At 42.7% G+C, this 18,185-nt stretch overlaps 1 protein-coding gene across 2 annotated transcripts in view; it reads left to right on the top strand.

Moving 5' to 3' along the window:
- The window catches only part of LOC143764685 (uncharacterized), a 28,723-nt gene extending 19,060 nt beyond the window's left edge, over positions 1 to 9,663 (top strand). Inside the window, exon 7 of one of the 2 annotated variants that reach the window (XM_077250517.1) lies at positions 8,405 to 9,663. In XM_077250517.1, coding sequence (XP_077106632.1) covers positions 8,405 to 9,591 — 1,187 coding nt within the window. In that variant the 3' untranslated portion in view covers positions 9,592 to 9,663. The remainder of the gene's footprint in view (positions 1 to 8,404) is intronic. The other variant, XM_077250516.1, reaches the window with a different exon arrangement.
- Positions 9,664 to 18,185: the final 8,522 nt, after the last annotated feature.

Genomic DNA, 18,185 nt, shown 5'->3' with positions numbered 1-18,185 from the left:
CAAATAATCGCGAAAAATATCATGCATAAAGGACTGGAAAACTGACGGAGCATTAGAAAGACCAAAAGGCATCACTAAATACTCAAAGTGGCCCTCGGGCGTATTAAATGCGGTTTTCCACTCATCCCCCTGCCTGATTCGCACCAAATTATACGCCCCACGAAGGTCAATCTTAGAGAACCACTTGGCCCCCTTTATGCGAGCAAACAAATCAGTCAGCAACGGCAATGGGTATTGATATTTTACAGTGATCTTATTCAAAAGCCGATAATCAATACATGGTCTCAAAGAGCCGTCTTTTTTTGACACAAAGAAAAAACCGGCTCCTAAGGGAGATGACGATGGACGAATATGTCCCTTTTCCAAGGACTCCTTTATATATTCACGCATAGCAGCATGTTCAGGCACAGACAAATTAAATAAACGACCTTTTGGGTATTTACTACCCGGGATTAAATCTATGGCACAATCGCACTCTCGGTGCGGAGGTAACGAACCAAGCTTGGATTCTTCAAAGACGTCACAATAGTCAGACAGGAACTCAGGAATTTCAGAGGGAATAGATGATGAAATGGAAACCACAGGTACATCCCCATGAGTCCCCTTACATCCCCAGCTCAACACAGACATAGCTCTCCAGTCGAGGACTGGGTTGTGAGATTGCAGCCAAGGCAATCCTAGCACCAAATCATCATGTAGATTATACAACACCAGAAAGCGAATAATCTCCTGGTGATCCGGACTAATACGCATAGTTACTTGTGTCCAGTATTGTGGTTTATTATTAGCCAATGGGGTGGAGTCAATCCCCTTCAGAGGAATAGAAGTCTCCAAAGGCTCTAAATCATACCCACAGCGTTTGGCAAAGGACCAATCCATAAGACTCAAAGCGGCGCCAGAGTCGACATAGGCGTCCGTGGTAATAGATGACAAAGAGCAAATCAGGGTCACAGATAGAATAAACTTAGACGGTAAGGTGCAAATGGAAACAGATTTATCAAGCTTTTTAGTGCGCTTAGAGCATGCTGATATAACATGAGTAGAATCACCACAATAGAAACACAACCCATTTTTCCGTCTAAAATTCTGCCGCTCGCTTCGGGACAGAATTCTATCACACTGCATACTCTCTGGCGACTTCTCAGTGGACACCGCCAGATGGTGCACTGGTTTGCGCTCCCGCAAACGCCTATCGATCTGAATAGCCATTGTCATGGACTCATTCAGACCCGCAGGCACAGGGAACCCCACCATAACATCCTTAATGGCATCAGAGAGACCCTCTCTGAAAGTCGCCGCCAGGGCGCACTCATTCCACTGAGTAAGCACAGACCATTTACGGAATCTTTGGCAGTAAATTTCCGCTTCATCTTGCCCCTGAGATAGGGACATCAAAGTTTTTTCTGCCTGAAGCTCCAAATGAGGTTCGTCATAAAGCAACCCCAAGGCCAGAAAAAACGCATCCACATTGAGCAACGCAGGATCCCCTGGTGTCAATGAAAAAGCCCAGTCTTGAGGGTCGCCCCGGAGCAAGGAAATCACAATCCTGACCTGCTGTGCAGGGTCTCCGGCAGAGCGAAATTTCAAGGACAAAAATAATTTGCAATTATTTCGAAAATTCTGAAACCCAGATCTATTCCCCGAGAAAAATTCCGGCAAAGGAATTCTCGGCTCAGATACAGGTGCATGACAAACAAAGTCTTGCAAATTTTGTACCTTCGTGGCGAGATTATTCAAACCTGCAGTTACACTCTGAAGATCCATTACAAACAGGTGGACACAGAGCCATTCAAAGGAGAGAAAAAAAAAAAAAAAAAAAATTTCAGCAGACTACTTATTTCTCTCCTTACTCAGCCAAGGATTTTAACCCTTTAGTTGGCCGGTCAAACTGTCATGATCTCAATGGCAAGAGATCATAGCATCAGCATATATAGGAACTAGCTCTTGGAAGATGGGAACTGAGCTGACCATGAACTAAACCTAACGCACAACTAGCAGTGGCCGGGTAGCATGCCTACGTTGATTCTAGATGCCCAGCACCAGCCGGAGGACTAAATAATGCTAGCAGAGGAAAATATTAGTCCTAGCTCACCTCTAGAGAAATACCCCGAAAGGAGACAGAGGCCCCCCACAAGTATTGGCGGTGAATTAAGATGAAAAAACAAACGTAGTATGAAAATAGGTTTAGCAAATTTGAGGTCCACTTACTACATAGCAGAAGACAGAAAGAACACTTTCATGGTCAGCTGAAAACCCTATCAAAACACCATCCAGAAATTACTTTAAAACTCTGGCATTAACTCATAACACCAGAGTGGCAATTCCTGTTCACAAGAGCTTTCCAGACACAGTAACGAAACTACAGCTGTGAACTGGAACAAAAATGCAAAAACAAACATGGACAAGAGTCCAACTTATCTAGTAGTTGTCTAGGAGCAGGAACAAGCACAGAGAGGCTTCTGATAACATTGTTGACCGGCAAGCAACTAACAGAGCAGCAAGGTTATATAGCGACTCCCACATCTTGATGGGAACAGGTGAACAGAGAAGATGAAGACACCAGTTCAATTCCACCAGTAGCCACCGGGGGAGCCCAGAATCCAAATTCACAACAAATCCCCCAGAGAGCCTTAAAGCACATTCATCTAGGGCAATAGCAGCTTGATGGGCAGAGAAAGGGGGGCTTCGGCTGATCAGATCTGCAGGGCCACATCTTGGTCCAGTCTCCGTACCTTCTCTAGGCATTATAAACTGGATGTGATCTCGACACAATTAGGTTTCAGCAGGAAAGTACTTCAGGCAGTAGTCCCACCCTAAGAACCAATTTTCTTTGGTACTTCTCCAGGGTGCTGTCAGGTGGTGACCTGGAAATTGGTAATTAGACCTACCGGTAATTGTATTTCCAGGAATCCATCCTGACAGCACTATTAGTTTCCCTCCCTACAAAAATCACTTAATACTAATGTGATGTAACATTTGTATATTGATTTCTTGTTTAAATAAAAAATTTTCTTTTTGCATCCATCCAGATGTGTTCCTTTGGAAAATCACTGAAGGGTGGTGGAGGGAGGGTCCTTTTAAACTGTTGTGGTTTCCTCTCCCACTGTGGATAAGAAGGGCCTCCTCCAGGGTGCTGTCAGGATGGATTCCTAGAGATACAATTACCGGTAGGTCTAATTGCCATTTTTATTCTATACATCCAGGTAGATGGCCCAAATACAATGTCCTCAGTCCATAAGTTCCTAATCTGAGATCAGTAGTTCCACTGGCTCCATACCAGGCGATGCCCACTGTCTCACAACTTTTGGTTGGCCCACAGATTTTGTATCTCTAGCTGGTATAGTGTGCAGTCACAGCCTATGTTCTTCCAGACGATGGATATCCAGACCGTAGCTCATGGATACCCCTCCAGCCAACAATCTCCAAAACGCCATAGATCATCCATCCCAGCTTGGATCCTCTTCCATCGAAATCCCTCCAACGACTGCTTGATTCAGCCCTAAGTCTTTTTCTCCCGCCGCCTTAAACATTTTCCTTTAGCTCACAGAACAAGGCATATTCCATCAGCTGGGACTGTATGTGAGACCTCCCGTGGTGACGGCTCCCCTTAGGGTACTGTCACACAGTGGCACTTTGGTCGCTACAACGGCACGATCCGTGACGTTCCAGCGATATAGTTACGATATCGCTGTGTCTGACACGCTACTGCGATCAGGGACCCCGCTGAGAATCGTACGTCGTAGCAGATCGTTTGAAACTTTATTTCGTCGTCAAGTGTCCCGCTGTGGCGGCATGATCGCAGCGTGTAACAAAGGTGTGCACGATATTCCCAATGTCCCGTATGACTTCTACATCGCAACTACGTCATGAAATTATCGCTCCAGCGCCGTGCATTGCAAAGTGTGACCGCAGTCTACGACGCTGGAGCGATAATCAAGCGACGCTGCAACGTCACGGATCGTGCCGTCGGAGCGATCAAAGTGCCACTGTGTGACAGTACCCTTAGTCTACTATCCCCAACTACACAATGGGCCTAGGTTTGAGAGTACAATGGGAGTGAGACCTTGATACAGATGCAATTGATTTTCTGGCCTAAAGGTACCTTCACACTGAACAACTTAACAACGATATCGCTAGCGATCCGTGACGTTGCAGCGTCCTGGATAGCGATATCGTTGTGTTTGACACGCAGCAGCGATCAGGATCCTGCTGTGACATCGTTGGTCGGAGCTAGAAGGCCAGCACCTTATTTCGTCGCTGGATCTCCCGCTGACATCGCTGGATCGGCGTGTGTGACGCCGATTCAGCGATGTCTTCACTGGTAACCAGGGTAAACATCGGGTTACTAAGTGCAGGGCCGTGCTTAGTAACCCGATATTTACCCTGGTTACCAGTGTAAATGTAAAAAAAAAAAAACACTACATACTTACATTCCGATGTCTGTCGCGTCCCCCGGCGTTCTGCTTCCCTGCACTGTGTCAGCGCCGGCTGGCCATAAAGCAGGGCACAGCGGTGACGTCACCGCTCTGCTTTTCGGCCGGCGCTTACAGTGCAGGGAAGCAGAACGCCGGGGGACGCGACAGACACGGAATGTAAGTATGTAGTGTTTGGTTTTTTTTACATTTACACTGGTAACCAGGGTAAACATCGGGTTACTAAGCGCAGCCCTGCGCTTAGTAACCCGATGTTTACCCTGGTTACCCGGGGACTTCGGCATCGTTGGTCGCTGGAGAGCTGTCTGTGTGACAGCTCTCCAGCGACCACACAGCGACGCTGCAGCGATCGGCATCGTTGTCTAGATCGCTGCAGCGTCGCTATATGTGACGGTACCTTTAGGTTTACATAAGCTCTAGCCAGCTTGTCTTCCTCTGCTGACTGCCACTGAATAGAAACTTTGATTCCTGAGGATGAACTGATAAGCAAGAGAATCACTAATAAAACACAGCAAGAAATTTTCTAATAAAACACATCAAGCAAATCAACTATTAAAGTACAATAATATTGATGTAACCGATGCTCCATGCTGGAAAAAGTCTTTATGTCTTAGAGCTGTGGACTCCGCTTTACGTCCATTTGTCCTATAGTCTTTAGTAAGCGGCCATATCCTCACATCAGCTCTGCAGTACTATAAACAGTTCTCTTTAAATGTCTTAATATTTCTTCAAGAAACTCATCTGATAGAAAATATTGGCCCTTAGTTTAAAAAATATAATAAAAAAGTCACGTGACACAACCCAATGGGGGGGGGGATTGGTCAGCGAACGGCACAACACACACACAACGGGATGGAAATGCCCTAGTGCTAGTGCCAATGCACTGGCCGGCAAGGGGCGCTAGCCTTACTACTGTAGATAGTATCACACAGGGGACAGTGACAAGCACGAAAGGGACGAGGAGAAAACACACTTAGCTTCCAGACTCCACTGCCAAGCTCCACACCGCAGATGACTCAGAAGCCGGACTCCAAACTCCAGAAACAGCAGACACCAGAGAGCTGCCACTGCAAGGCTGGTCTTCATACAGAAGCTATAACCAACAGTCAGCTGATGCATCAGGTGTCCATTCAAAGGATGGTGGAAGTGGTCACCACTTACGTCAGCTGACCCAGCAACTCTGCAACTGCAGAAGATTGCCAGCGAGGGGAAAACTGACATTAACCGCTGCTTGCCTGAAAGGAAAAAAGCTACATTTAAAACAGAGTGGAACCAGAGCTGCCACGAATCCAAAAATGGATTGTGACAAAAAGGAGTGATCTCACTGTACTAAATCATTGCATGCCTGTTTCCATCTTGCAGCGTGCCGTATCCAAAGCTGCTGAACTGCAGAGAAATCCACCAAAATGTACAAAATAGGAAACTCTGATTAAAAAATCTTCAAAACTTTATTTCATATAAAAAGGAAGAGTAAAATTTCCACATGTTGGCAATAGAACACTGTGACGCGTTCCTATTTTGGTAGTTTAAAAAATAGTTTAAATTGCCCAAGCCACCGAGCCCCATAATTACTCAAGATGGGTTTTGCCACCAGTTACTCATTTTTTTTTTTTCTAAGGAAGCATACTGTTCCACTTGATCATTTCAGTAGATCTGTTATTGTTTATAGCCACAGTTTTGCCAATCACACTTTAACCCCTCTACATGGATCTGGACTTACACAGACACCCTTAGGCTTGGGCCATTTTGTTACCTGCTGCTCTGTGGTGTGAGCTCGGAAGAATAGTCAGGTAGCCGGACCATAACCATCAGGGCAGAGAAAATGGAAAATCAGAAGACACAAGAGTGGTCAGTAAACGGACCGGAGTCACAACAGGAATTACATACACAAGGTGAGAGCTGAGCACAGAGGACTGAACCAGAGGAGAACAGGGCTGTATCTGGCAGCTTCCAGCAATATGCTTCTAGCTTTAGTAGGGTGTGCTGCCCTACAATTTGCTGAAGTAGGGATCAGAATACTTCAGCTCAACAGCACACACACTCATTCTGTCAGACTGGATGTTACTACTGGTCACAGGCACCCTAATCTTAGAGGCTGGACAGAACCTGCGCTGTCCAGAACTTCTGGTTTTGACATATCCTCCATCTCCAGCGGTGCCTGCAGAATGAATAAGGTGGCTCCTGGTGACATAAGCCAATGTCATAGAAGCAGATCCCCGAGAAAATGGATCACACCATATGCAGAAGACTTAATATGACAAAATGGTAGAAAATTAGAGCATTAGAAATCCCCATAAAGTGACTCCATTTTGGAAATTATAACCCTCTGCAAATTAGTCTTTAGAGGTAGGGACTATTTTGACTCCACAGCCACTTTCTGAAAATTAGCACGCAGTGGATGTTGCAAAGTGAAAATTGCACATTTGCTATTTTATTACCCAACACATAGTGCCCAGATTGTGCTCCAGGAAACACTACATAACATGATTTGGTTGCTTTTTATTACACATTTAGGAGGCAGAATGAACAAACAATTTAACACTAGGCTCTACTGGTTCACCCTATGAGGTTTTCTATTAGACATTGAACTGTCATTCTATTGGTGAATAATTTCATTTTTTTACATAACTTAAATTTTTTACAGACCGTTTAACCCCTTTCTGTCCTCAGACGGAATAGTATGTGCGAGGACAGAACCCCCCGCTTTGGTGCGGGCTCCGGCGGTGAGCCCACATCAAAGCCGGGACATGTCAGTTGTTTTGTACAGCTGACATGTTCCCGCAATAGCGGCGGGTGGAATCGCCATCCACCCGCCGCTATTAACTAGTTAAATGCCGCTGTCAAACTCTGACAGCGGCATTTAACTAGCACTTCCGGCCATCGGGCCAGAAATGCGCGCATCGCTGAGCCCCGTCACATGATCAGGGGTCAGCGATGTATCGGCATGACAACCAGAGGTCTCTTGAAGGCCTCTATGGTTGTTGATGCCAGATTACTGAGAGTGCCACCCTGTGGTCGGCATTCATAGCAATGCTGTAATTTAGCTACATAGGAGCGATCTGAGTATCGCTCCTATGCAGTAGAGCCGATCAGGCTATGCCAGGTTCTAGCCTCCCATGGAGGCTATTGAAGCATGGCAAAAGTTAAAAAAATGTTTTAAAAATATGAAAAAAAAATAAGTTTAAATCACCTCCCTTTTGCCCCATTCAAAATAAAAAAAAAATAAAAAAAATCAAACCTACACATATTTGGTATCGTCGTGTTCAGAATCGCCAGATCCATCAATCTAAAAAAAGAATTAACCTGATCGCTAAACGGTGTAGAGAAAAAAATTAGAAAAGCCAGAATTACGTTTTTTTGGTGGCCGCGACATTGCATTAAAATGCAATAACGGGCGATCAAAAAAACGTATCTGCACCAAAAGGGTATCATTAAAAATGTCAGCTCGGCACGAAAAAAAAAGCCCTCACTTGACCCCAGATCACGAAAAATGGAGACGCTACAAGTAACGGAAAATTACGCAATTTTTTTTTTTTGCAAAGTTTGGAATTTTTTTTTACCACTTAGATAAAAAATTACCTACACATGTTTGGTGTCTACGAACTCGTAATGACCAGGATAATCATAATGGCAGGTCAGTTTTAGCATTTAGTGAACCTAGTAAAAAAGCCAAGCAAAAAACAAGTGTGGGATTGCACTTTTTTTGCAATTTTACGACACTTGGAATTTTTTTCTCGTTTTCTAGTGCACAACATGGTAAAACCAATAGTGTCGTTCAAAAGTACAACTCGTCCCACAAAAAATAAGCCCTTACATGGCAATATTGACAGAAAAATAAAAAAGTTTTGGCTCTGGGAAGAAGGGGAGGGAAAAACGAAAATAGCCGAGGTCATTAAGGGGTTAAGTAGAAATGCTCAAATATACAATTCAAGGACATTTTATTAAAAAATAATAATTGGTTTTATTCTTAGCAGATGATTGTACAACCGGACCAGATGGACCTCTAACATCTTCAATTTTGATATCAGATGATCTTGAGATCCCACAGGATACAATTGAAGTGAATGCCAGTACTCCAGATATACCATCATCCCTTCACAGCAAAGATCTGTCATTTGATCCTTTAAATCTGGTACTGTCTTCATTATCAACTACTAAGGAAAATCAAAGTTACAAAATAAGCATTAAAAAACAAATTGCTCCTCAAGCAAAGAAGCCTTTTTCACGTTCAGAATGTAGAAATAGTTTCCCCGTCAAAAAGTCTTTTCTTAAACATCAAACAATTCAAACAGAAGAGAATAGATTTTCTTGTTTCAAGTGTGATAAATATTTTAACCAGAAATCAAATCTTCTTAGTCACCAGAAAACTCACACAGGGGAGAAGCCATTTTCATGTTCAGAATGTGGAAAATGTTTTTTATGGAAATCTCGTCTTGTCAGTCACCAGAGAACTCATACAGGGGAGAAGCCTTTTCCCTGTTCAGAATGTGAGAAACGTTTTAACCAAAAATCGGGTCTTGTTATTCATCAAAGAACTCACACAGGGGAGAATCCATTTTCGTGTTCTGAATGTGGGAAATGCTTTAAGAAGAAATCAGTTTTGGTTAAGCACCAGAGAAAACACTCAGGGGAAGAACCTTTTTCATGTTCAGAATGTGGGAAACGTTTTATCCAGAAATCAAATCTTGCTACTCATCAAAGAGCTCACACAGGGGAGAAGCCTTTTTCGTGTTCAGAATGTGGGAAATGTTTTATTCAGAAATCAGATCTTGTTAAGCACCAGAGAATCCACACAGGGGAGAAGCCTTTTTTTTGTTCAGAATGTGGAAGGTATTTTGCACGGAAATCAAATTTTGTTACGCACCAGAAAATTCACACAGGGGAAAGCCCTTTTTCATGTTCAGAATGTGGGAAATGTATTAAATATAAATGGAATCTTATTATACACCAAAGAACTCACACTGGGGAGAAGCCCTTTTCATGTTCAGAATGTGGAAAATGTTTTAGCCTTAAATCATATCTTGTTAAACACCAGAGAACTCACACAGGGAAGAAGACTTTTTCCTGTTCAGAATGTGGAAAATGTTTTGTGAAGAAATCATCTCTTCTTAGCCACCAGAGCAGTCATACAGGGGAGAAGCCTTTTTTATATTCTTAATGTGGGAAATGTTTTACTCGAAAATCAACTCTTAATAAACAACAGCTTAATAAACATCAGAGTGTCACGATTCCTCCGTTTAGTGTGTCATAGACAGCTCAGTCGTCCAATCTGATGCAGGGGTATACTGAGCTGTCAGTATTTTGCTGGACAGCGTACCCATTCCATCTGAGTCTAATAGGTGCTAAGTTTCTTTCAGGTGTCCCCTTTTCCAGATGATTACACAATTACTTAGCTAAGCAGTCAGTCTAAGACCTCTGACAGACGTAGCATCTGCTCAGTGGTTGGCCTTGTTTTTCTGTGCTCTGTTGATCTTTTGCTGTCTGACCTTGGAACTCATTTTGACCATCCATCTGCCTAGCCCCTTTGCACTGATCTGCTCTCTTCTTGATATTCTGACCTCAGATCATGACTTGACTTCGCCTTTGTCTTTTCACTTTAGCTTTTCTACGTGTTCTCTTGGTATCTGACCCCAGAACGTTTGACTACACTGCTTCACAGCCTGTCCTTGAATGGTGACTAGCGTCACATTATGTCTGGCCTATACTGTTTTTCCCCCACCAATGGATCCAGTTTGTACACTCTGTGATCAGGTGGCGAATCTGACCCAGGTGGTCCTGGATCTGGCCAGGGAATACCAGAAGCTAGGATCTTCAGTCTTAGCTGCAGTGTTTTCTAGTACTATGAGTGCTTTCCAAAGCTCTCCGCTACCATTTGTAGTTATTACTTCGGTACTGGATGCCGAGCCGTTGGTTTCCCGAAACAGTGGTATGTGGAAAGTAAAGAAAAGACACAAATCTACGCTGCTGGTAGATAACAGCAAATCTAGGTCCACAATAGAATAGTATGCTTTTTTTTTTATTGTCTACACGTTTTGAAGTACCATGCTTCCTCCTCAGGACGAAAAACAATGTATGAAAAGTGACAGAACGCAGTCATATATACAGTACGTACACTAGTGAATTTGAAAAAATGTGGCACCAAAAAAGACCACATGATATGTCAGAGTTCATCTCGGGCAGTTTAACATTCTAAATAATTTAAGAAGAAATGATGATAAAAGGTTTCAAAATATATAGAGTTGTGCTCAAAAGTTTACATACCCCTGCAGAATTTTTGATTTCTTGGCCTTTTTTCAGAGATTATGAATGAGCACACCAAACCTTTTCTCCACTCATGGTTAGTGGTTGGGAGAAGCCATTTAATGTCAATCTACTGTGTTTTCTCATTTTAAATCATAATGGCAACCCAAAATATCCAAATGACCCTGATCAAAAGTTCACATACTCCATTTATTTATAATGTGTATTGCCCCCTCTAACATTAGTGACAGCTTGAAGTCTTTTTTTCTGGTTGTGGATGAGGTTCTTTATTTTCTCAGAAGATAAAGCTGCCCATTCTTGGCAAAAAAGCCTCCAGTTCCTGTTAATTCCTTGGCTGTCTAGCATGAACTGCGCTCTTGATATCTCCCCAGAGTGGCTCAGTGATATTGAGGTCAGGAGACTGAGATGGTCACTCCAGAACCTTAACTTTGTTCTGCTGTAGCCAATGACAAATTGACTTGGCCTTGTGTTTTGCATCGTTGTCATGTTGGAACGTCCAAGTACGTCCCATGCGCAGCTTCTGGGCTGATGAGTGCAAATTTGCCTCCAGTATTTACAGATAACGTGCTGCATTCATCTTTTCTTCAACTTTGACCAAGTTTCCTGTGCCTTTGTCGATCACACTTCCCCAAAACATCAGCGATCAACCTCCGTGCGTTACTCCGAACCGAATAGCCTCAAAAGTATGGAGGACCGTGATCAACCACAAAATTTGTAAACTAGTAACAAAAGTCCCCCAACACAGCGTAAAGAATCAATAATGTCTTTATTGAAAATACAAATTTTAAAATGTTTTAAGGAGATAAGAGCAAACTGGAAAACAGGATGGAAAGAAACATGCATTGGACGGAACATGATGATGACAGTATCCTGGGTATAAATATACCTCGTGTATTACATTTAAGATAAAGAATTTAATATCATCCGCTTGAGGCACAGTTCAATATTGCATATAGGTAAATACAGAATAAAGTGCATAGTGCTCATAGTCAAAAGAGTCTCATGGCAGATATAAACTACTTAATACATCACACACATGTATCTGGGAGTTCCTCTCTCCCTGATTGGCCTTAGGAAAAATGTGTAATAGAATATAAAGTGCATAATCCCCTAAGGGCAATTAGGGACAGTGTCATGCATATCAATGATCAAGGGAACTAATTAGAGCAGCAAAAGTAAAAACCACAGATACATATAAATACCCAGAGTTCATTTCCGTCCAACGCACCCCTTGACTCGTGTTTCGATGGCAAACTCTTCCTTTCTATGCCCCCCTTCTGAGGAAGACTTTGCCATTGAAACGCGCGTCAAGGGGTACGTTGGATGGACCTGAACTCAGGGTATTTATATGTATCTGTGGTTTTTACTTTTGCTGCTCTAATTAGTTCCCTTGATCTTTGATATGCATGACACTGTCCCTGATTGCCCTTAGGGGATTATGCACTCTATTCTACTAGATGGTGGCCCGATTCTAACACATCGGGTATTCTAGAATATGTATGTAGTTTATTTATGAAGATTTAAGAATAATGCAATGAATACACAGGATTCGGCCAGCCGGCCGGGTGCGACTAATCAGCGAAGCGTGGTTCAAATCCCGCACCAATTTGCGGCCAGACTGCGCCTGTCGCTGACTGGTCATGCGGGCCTGCTCCAGGTTTTTGAGGGCCCCGGGCGAAAAAGTCTCAGTGGACCCCCCCTTTAACACATACCAGGATTCATGATGAACAGATACAGCAGAGAAATATAGCACAGCCATGTAGCATATAACACAGCCCACGTAGTATATAACACAGCCCACGTAGTATATAACACAGCCCACGTAGCATAACACAGCCCACGCAGTATATAACACAGCCCACGTAGCATATGGCACAGCCATGTAGTATATAACACATCCACGTAGTATATAACAGCCACGTAGCATATAACACAGCCCACGTAGTATATAACACAGCCCATGTAGTATATAGCACAGCCATGTAGTATGTAACACAGTCATGTAGTATATAACACAGCCCACATAGTGTATAACATAGCCCACATAGCATATAACACAGCCACGTAGTATATAACAGCCCACATAGCATATAACACATCTAACATAGTATATAGCACAGCCATGTAGTATATAGCACAGCCACATAGTATATAGCACAGCCACGTAGTATATTGCACAGCCACGTAGTATATAGCACAGCCCACGTAGTATTTAACACAGTCCACATAGTATATAACAGCCCATGTAGTATATAACATAGCCCACGTAGTATATAGCACAGCCCATGCAGTATATAACACAGTTACGTTGTATATAGCAGTGTGGGCACCATATCCCTGTTAAAAAAAGAATTAAAATAAAAAATAGTTATATACTCACCTTCCGGTGGCCCCTGGATCCAGCCCAGGCTTTTAGCGATGCTCCCGCGAGGTCCATTCCCAGTGATGCTTTGCGGCAATAACTCGTGATGATGTAGCGGTCTCGCGAGACCGCTACGTCATCTGGGGTCATTACCGCAAAACATTACTGGGACCGGAGCATCGCGAGGAATGGGAAAAGCTGCTGGGGACGCCAGAAGGTGAGAATATCACTATTTTTTTTTTATTACTATTTTTAACATTATATCTTTTTACTATTGATGCTGCATAGGCAGCATCAATAGTAAAAAGTGAAGCGGTGTTTAAATCCCGCCCCAATATCGCTGATTGGTTGCGGCCGGCCAGGTGCGACCAATCAGCGACACAAGATTTCCGTTACAGACGGAAATGGACCTTAGACGATTATATATATACTAGATGGTGGCCCGATTCTAACGCATCGGGTATTCTAGAATATGCATGTCCCCGTAGTATATGGACAATGATGATTCCGACTGTGCCCGTCGCTGATTGGTCGAAGCAACCTTTTTGACATCGTCGCCATGGCAACCATTGTGACATCTACGTCGATACTGTGCCCGTCGCTGATTGGTCGAGGCCTGGCGGCCTCGACCAATCAGAGACGCGGGATTTCCATTATGACATCATCGTCGCCATGCTATGCCCGTCGCTGATTGGTCGAGGCCCAGGCGCTCGTCGCCATGGCAACCATTATGACATCTACGTCGATACTGTGCCCGTTGCTGATTGGTCAAGGCCTAGCGGCCTCGACCACTCAGAGACACGGGATTTCCATTATGACATCATCGTCGCCATGCTGTGCCCGTCGCTGATTGGTCGAGGCCTGGCGGGCTCGACCAATCAGAGACGCCGGATTTCCAGGACAGACAGACAGAAAGACAGACAGACAGACAGACAGACGGAAAAACCCTTAGACAATTATATATATAGACTAGACTGTGGCCCGATTCTAATGCATCGGGTATTCTAGAATATGCATGTCCCCGTAGTATATGGACAATGATGATTCCAGAATTCACGGCAGACTGTGCCCGTCGCTGATTGGTCGAGGCAACCTTTATGACATCGTCGCCATGGCAACCATTATGACATCTACGTCGATACTGTGCCCGTCGCTGATTGGTCGAGGCGAATTCACGGCAGACTGTGCCCGTCACTGATTGGTCGAGGCAACCTTTATGACATCATCGTCGCCATGCTGTGCCCGTCTCTGATTGGTCGAGGCCTGGCGGCCTCGACCAATCAGAGACGCGGGATTTCCAGGACAGACAGACAGACAGAAAGACAGACAGACAGACGGAAAAACCCTTAGACAATTATATATATAGATAGATTACACACTTTTCCTGAGGCCAATCAGGGAGAGAGGAACTCCCAGATACATGTGTGTGATGTATTAAGTATTTTATATATGTCTTGAGACTCTTTTGACTATAAGCACTATGCACTTTATTCTGTATTTACCTATATGCAATATTGAAATGTGCCTCAAGTGGATGATATTACATTCTTTATCTTGGATGTAATACACGTGATATATTTATACCCAGGATACTGTGATCATACATGTTTGGTCCAATGTATGTTTCTTTCCATCCTGTTTTTCAGTTTGCTCTTATCTCCTTAAAACATTTTAAAATTTGTATTTTCAATAAAGGCATTATTGATTCTTTAAGCTGTGTTGGGGGACTTTTGTTGCTAGTTTACAGACTCCGTGCATTACAGTAGGAATGGTGTTCCTTTCATCATAGGCCTTGTTGACCTCTCTCCCAATATAATGTTTATGGTTGTGGCCAAAAAGTTCATTTTTAGTCTCCTCACTTCAAATTACCTTATTCCTGAAGTTTTGAGGCTTGTCTCTGTGCTGTTTTGCATATTGTGTGCGAGATACTTTGTGGCATTTGCACAGTAATGGCTTTCTTCTGGCGACTTGACAATGCAGCCCATTTTTTTTCAAGTGCCTCCTTATTGTGCATCTTGAAACAGCCACACTACTAGTTTTCAGAGAGTCCTGTATTTCAGCTGTTGTTATTTGTGGGTTTTTCTTTTCTTCTCAAACAATTTTCCTGGCAGTTGTGACATTTTTGTTGGTCTACCTGACCGTGGCTTTGGTTTTACAAAGCCCCTGATTTTTCATTTGTTAATCACAGTTTGAACGATGCTTACTGGTATTATCAATTCCTTGGATATCTTTTTGTATCCCTTTCCTGTTTTATGCAGTTCAACTACCTTTTCCAATAGATCCGTTCGCAATTCTTTTGCTTTCTCCATGACTCACTCCAGAAACATAAGTGGCTGGCTGAAAGATGCAAGAGTCTGTCTGGATCCCAGAAACTCACTCAGCTTTTATGCACAGTCACTGACTATAAGCAAACAGTTCACAGGTAAGGATGTTACCTTTAGAAGCCATTCAAACGCATTTGTGTCAACTTCTGGGCATGTTATCAGGCCAAAATCACCAGAGTATGTGAACTTTTGATAAGGGTCATTAGGATGCTTTGGGTTGTCATTAGGATTTAAAAAGATAAAACACAGTAGTTTGTCAATAAATGGCTTCACCCAACCACTAACTGTGAGTGGAGAAAAAGTACTGGTTTTATCATTCATATGCTCTGAAAAAAAGGCCAAGAAAGCAAAAATCCTGCTGGGGTCTGTAAACTTTTGAGCACAACTGTAATTACATATTGTTTGTAAGATAAATGAAATTGAAAAAAAATAGTAAAAAAGTACACATTTGTGATAAGTTTTATCTAAAAATAAATATAGCGTGATGTAAAAATATCAGTGTGTATGTCAGGCTACAAGTCACAGGATCAAAGTATCGAGTGGGAGGTGGAGCGGCATATTCATCCCTGTAATGAGTGGCACCACGTGACCGCTCACACAGGACAAGCTGCCCACACTGAAAGGAAGCATTGCGAGAGCTGGGTGAGTATTTTAATGCAAGCGGGCGCACAGGGGGTGGGAGGCGGGAGGTGACCACGAACTTTATTTTAAACACAAAAAAACCCCAAAAACCTTGATTTGTCATTCCTTCTCTCCAGCGAATGCTGCTGGGGAGAAGGAATGAATACCGGCTTCAGCACCACACGCAGGGGGGACAGCGCTTAACTCTAGCGCTGGCTCCTGCAAGGTCCGTGTGGTCCTCAGTCGGCACACGGGCGGCACACGGACAGCATCCTTGTGCGGTATGTGTTTACACAGACCCATTGACTTTAATGGATCCGTGTGATCCGTGCGCTCCCATGAACACTGACATGTCTCCGTGTTTTGCAAACGGACACACGGTCCGTGAAAACACGCTGACATGTGCAGAGACACATTTATTTTAATGTGTCTACGTGAGTCAGTGTCTCCGGTACGTGAGGAAACTGTCACCACACATACCGGAGCCACTGACGTGTGAAACAGGCCTGATATTCAGTCTGTGAGAGTTCAGTCTTTTGTGCAGTGGTGGTACCGTGTGACCCACATATAGTTTGCCACATGGACATTCAATAATAAATTACAAAATTAGTTAAACAAGTCAAATGTTTAATTGGAAATGTGGCATTTAGACTCCTGGATGTCATGAACTTGCATCCATGGCAAATGGATAGACAGCAGAGACAGTTTGTATTACTGCATGTTGCATAATAGAGTATCCGTGTCCGAAGAGTTATTAGCACGAGATTTTAACCTACTAAGCGCTATAATGTTCTTAACTGTGGGAACTATTCGGAAGGTGAAGGCTGGATTTTTTTCTTGGAAAATGCTCATCATGAACAGGATCATTCAATAATATTTGCCAGTGTTCAACCAAAATTTCTCTTATTTCTTTGTGAGGTATATTGTAAGTTGTGATGAAATTAAATTTATATTTTGTCTGAGGAATGTTTTCCTTATGGGTTTAAAGGAAAGGTTTTTTTATCATGTTTCTTACTGTTGCGGGAAAACCCGTTTAATAAGTTTGTTGGGGTATTTTTGATGATGAAACGGTTTTTCCTAATTCTTCTGAACTTATTCTGTGGAACAGTGTTGAATCATTTATTATAATGACTGCAGTTATAATGAATGTAACTTTTCGGAATCTTTTTTCTTTTAAAGTTTTGGACTCAATTTGTTCATTCAAAACAAAAAGTGTAATGTCCAGAAAACCTATAAACTGTGTGTTAATGGTAGGAGAAAATGAAAGACCCAAATTGTTCTTATTGATTTCATAAAGAAATGACTGGATGTCTTTTTTAAAGTCATCCCAAATAAGGAAGAGATTATCAATATGTCTTTTATATATGATATTGTCTTTAAAAATACTTTGGTGTGTATATATATATATAGTTCTTCAAAGATACCATAAAGGTTTACATGGGTACGATTTTTGACCCCATCGCAGTCCCATGTACTTGATATGTTTGGCCCTAAAAGGTGAAGAAATTATTAAGAATAAGAGAGAGACCATCATGTATGACCTGTTTCTGGCATGAGGGAAGCCAATTGTCACTTTCAAGGTAATTTTCAAAATATAAAAGGTTTTTCAGTTATAGATTTAAAGTCATGTAGTACCAGATCATTGAATGTATTTAAATGATGTCCGTTATTTTTGGTAGCATAGAATTAGATTTTGATCTCACCCCTAAGAGATGACCATTGTTTCTTGCATCTTTAGTGCCCTTGCCTCCCCCATTCTTTTTATCTTCTTGCACCGATGTTCCATACAGGCATCATCTTGCGGAGACCCCTTCCACAGGCTCAGGTTGTATAGGCTCTCTTCTTGTGCCTCCCCACATGGGGATTTGCCCCACGTATATGGCATAAGCCTATCCTGATATGTGCAAGCCTTTTCTGACTATATGCTGTAACAGTGGGTTATTTCCGCTTTTCATAGCTTCGTAGGCATTGCTCTATATGAGCTTCATATGTATTAAGCCTAGATGATATGAGCTATTTTCTTGGTTATGGAGCAGTGTTTTTCTTTATTGCTCAGCTGCATTATCCAGACAGCAGGACTCTATTTTATTTTTTGCATGTGTTGTGGATCAATATTGCCACCATACTCATAATATGGCTTGATGTGTTTTTTTTGTTATATAATTGGGGTGCGGCAAGGGCATG

This window comes from Ranitomeya variabilis, chromosome 4 (assembly GCF_051348905.1).
Source record: "Ranitomeya variabilis isolate aRanVar5 chromosome 4, aRanVar5.hap1, whole genome shotgun sequence".
Lineage (NCBI taxonomy): Eukaryota > Metazoa > Chordata > Amphibia > Anura > Dendrobatidae > Ranitomeya > Ranitomeya variabilis.
This window is presented reverse-complemented; position numbering and strand designations above follow the sequence as displayed.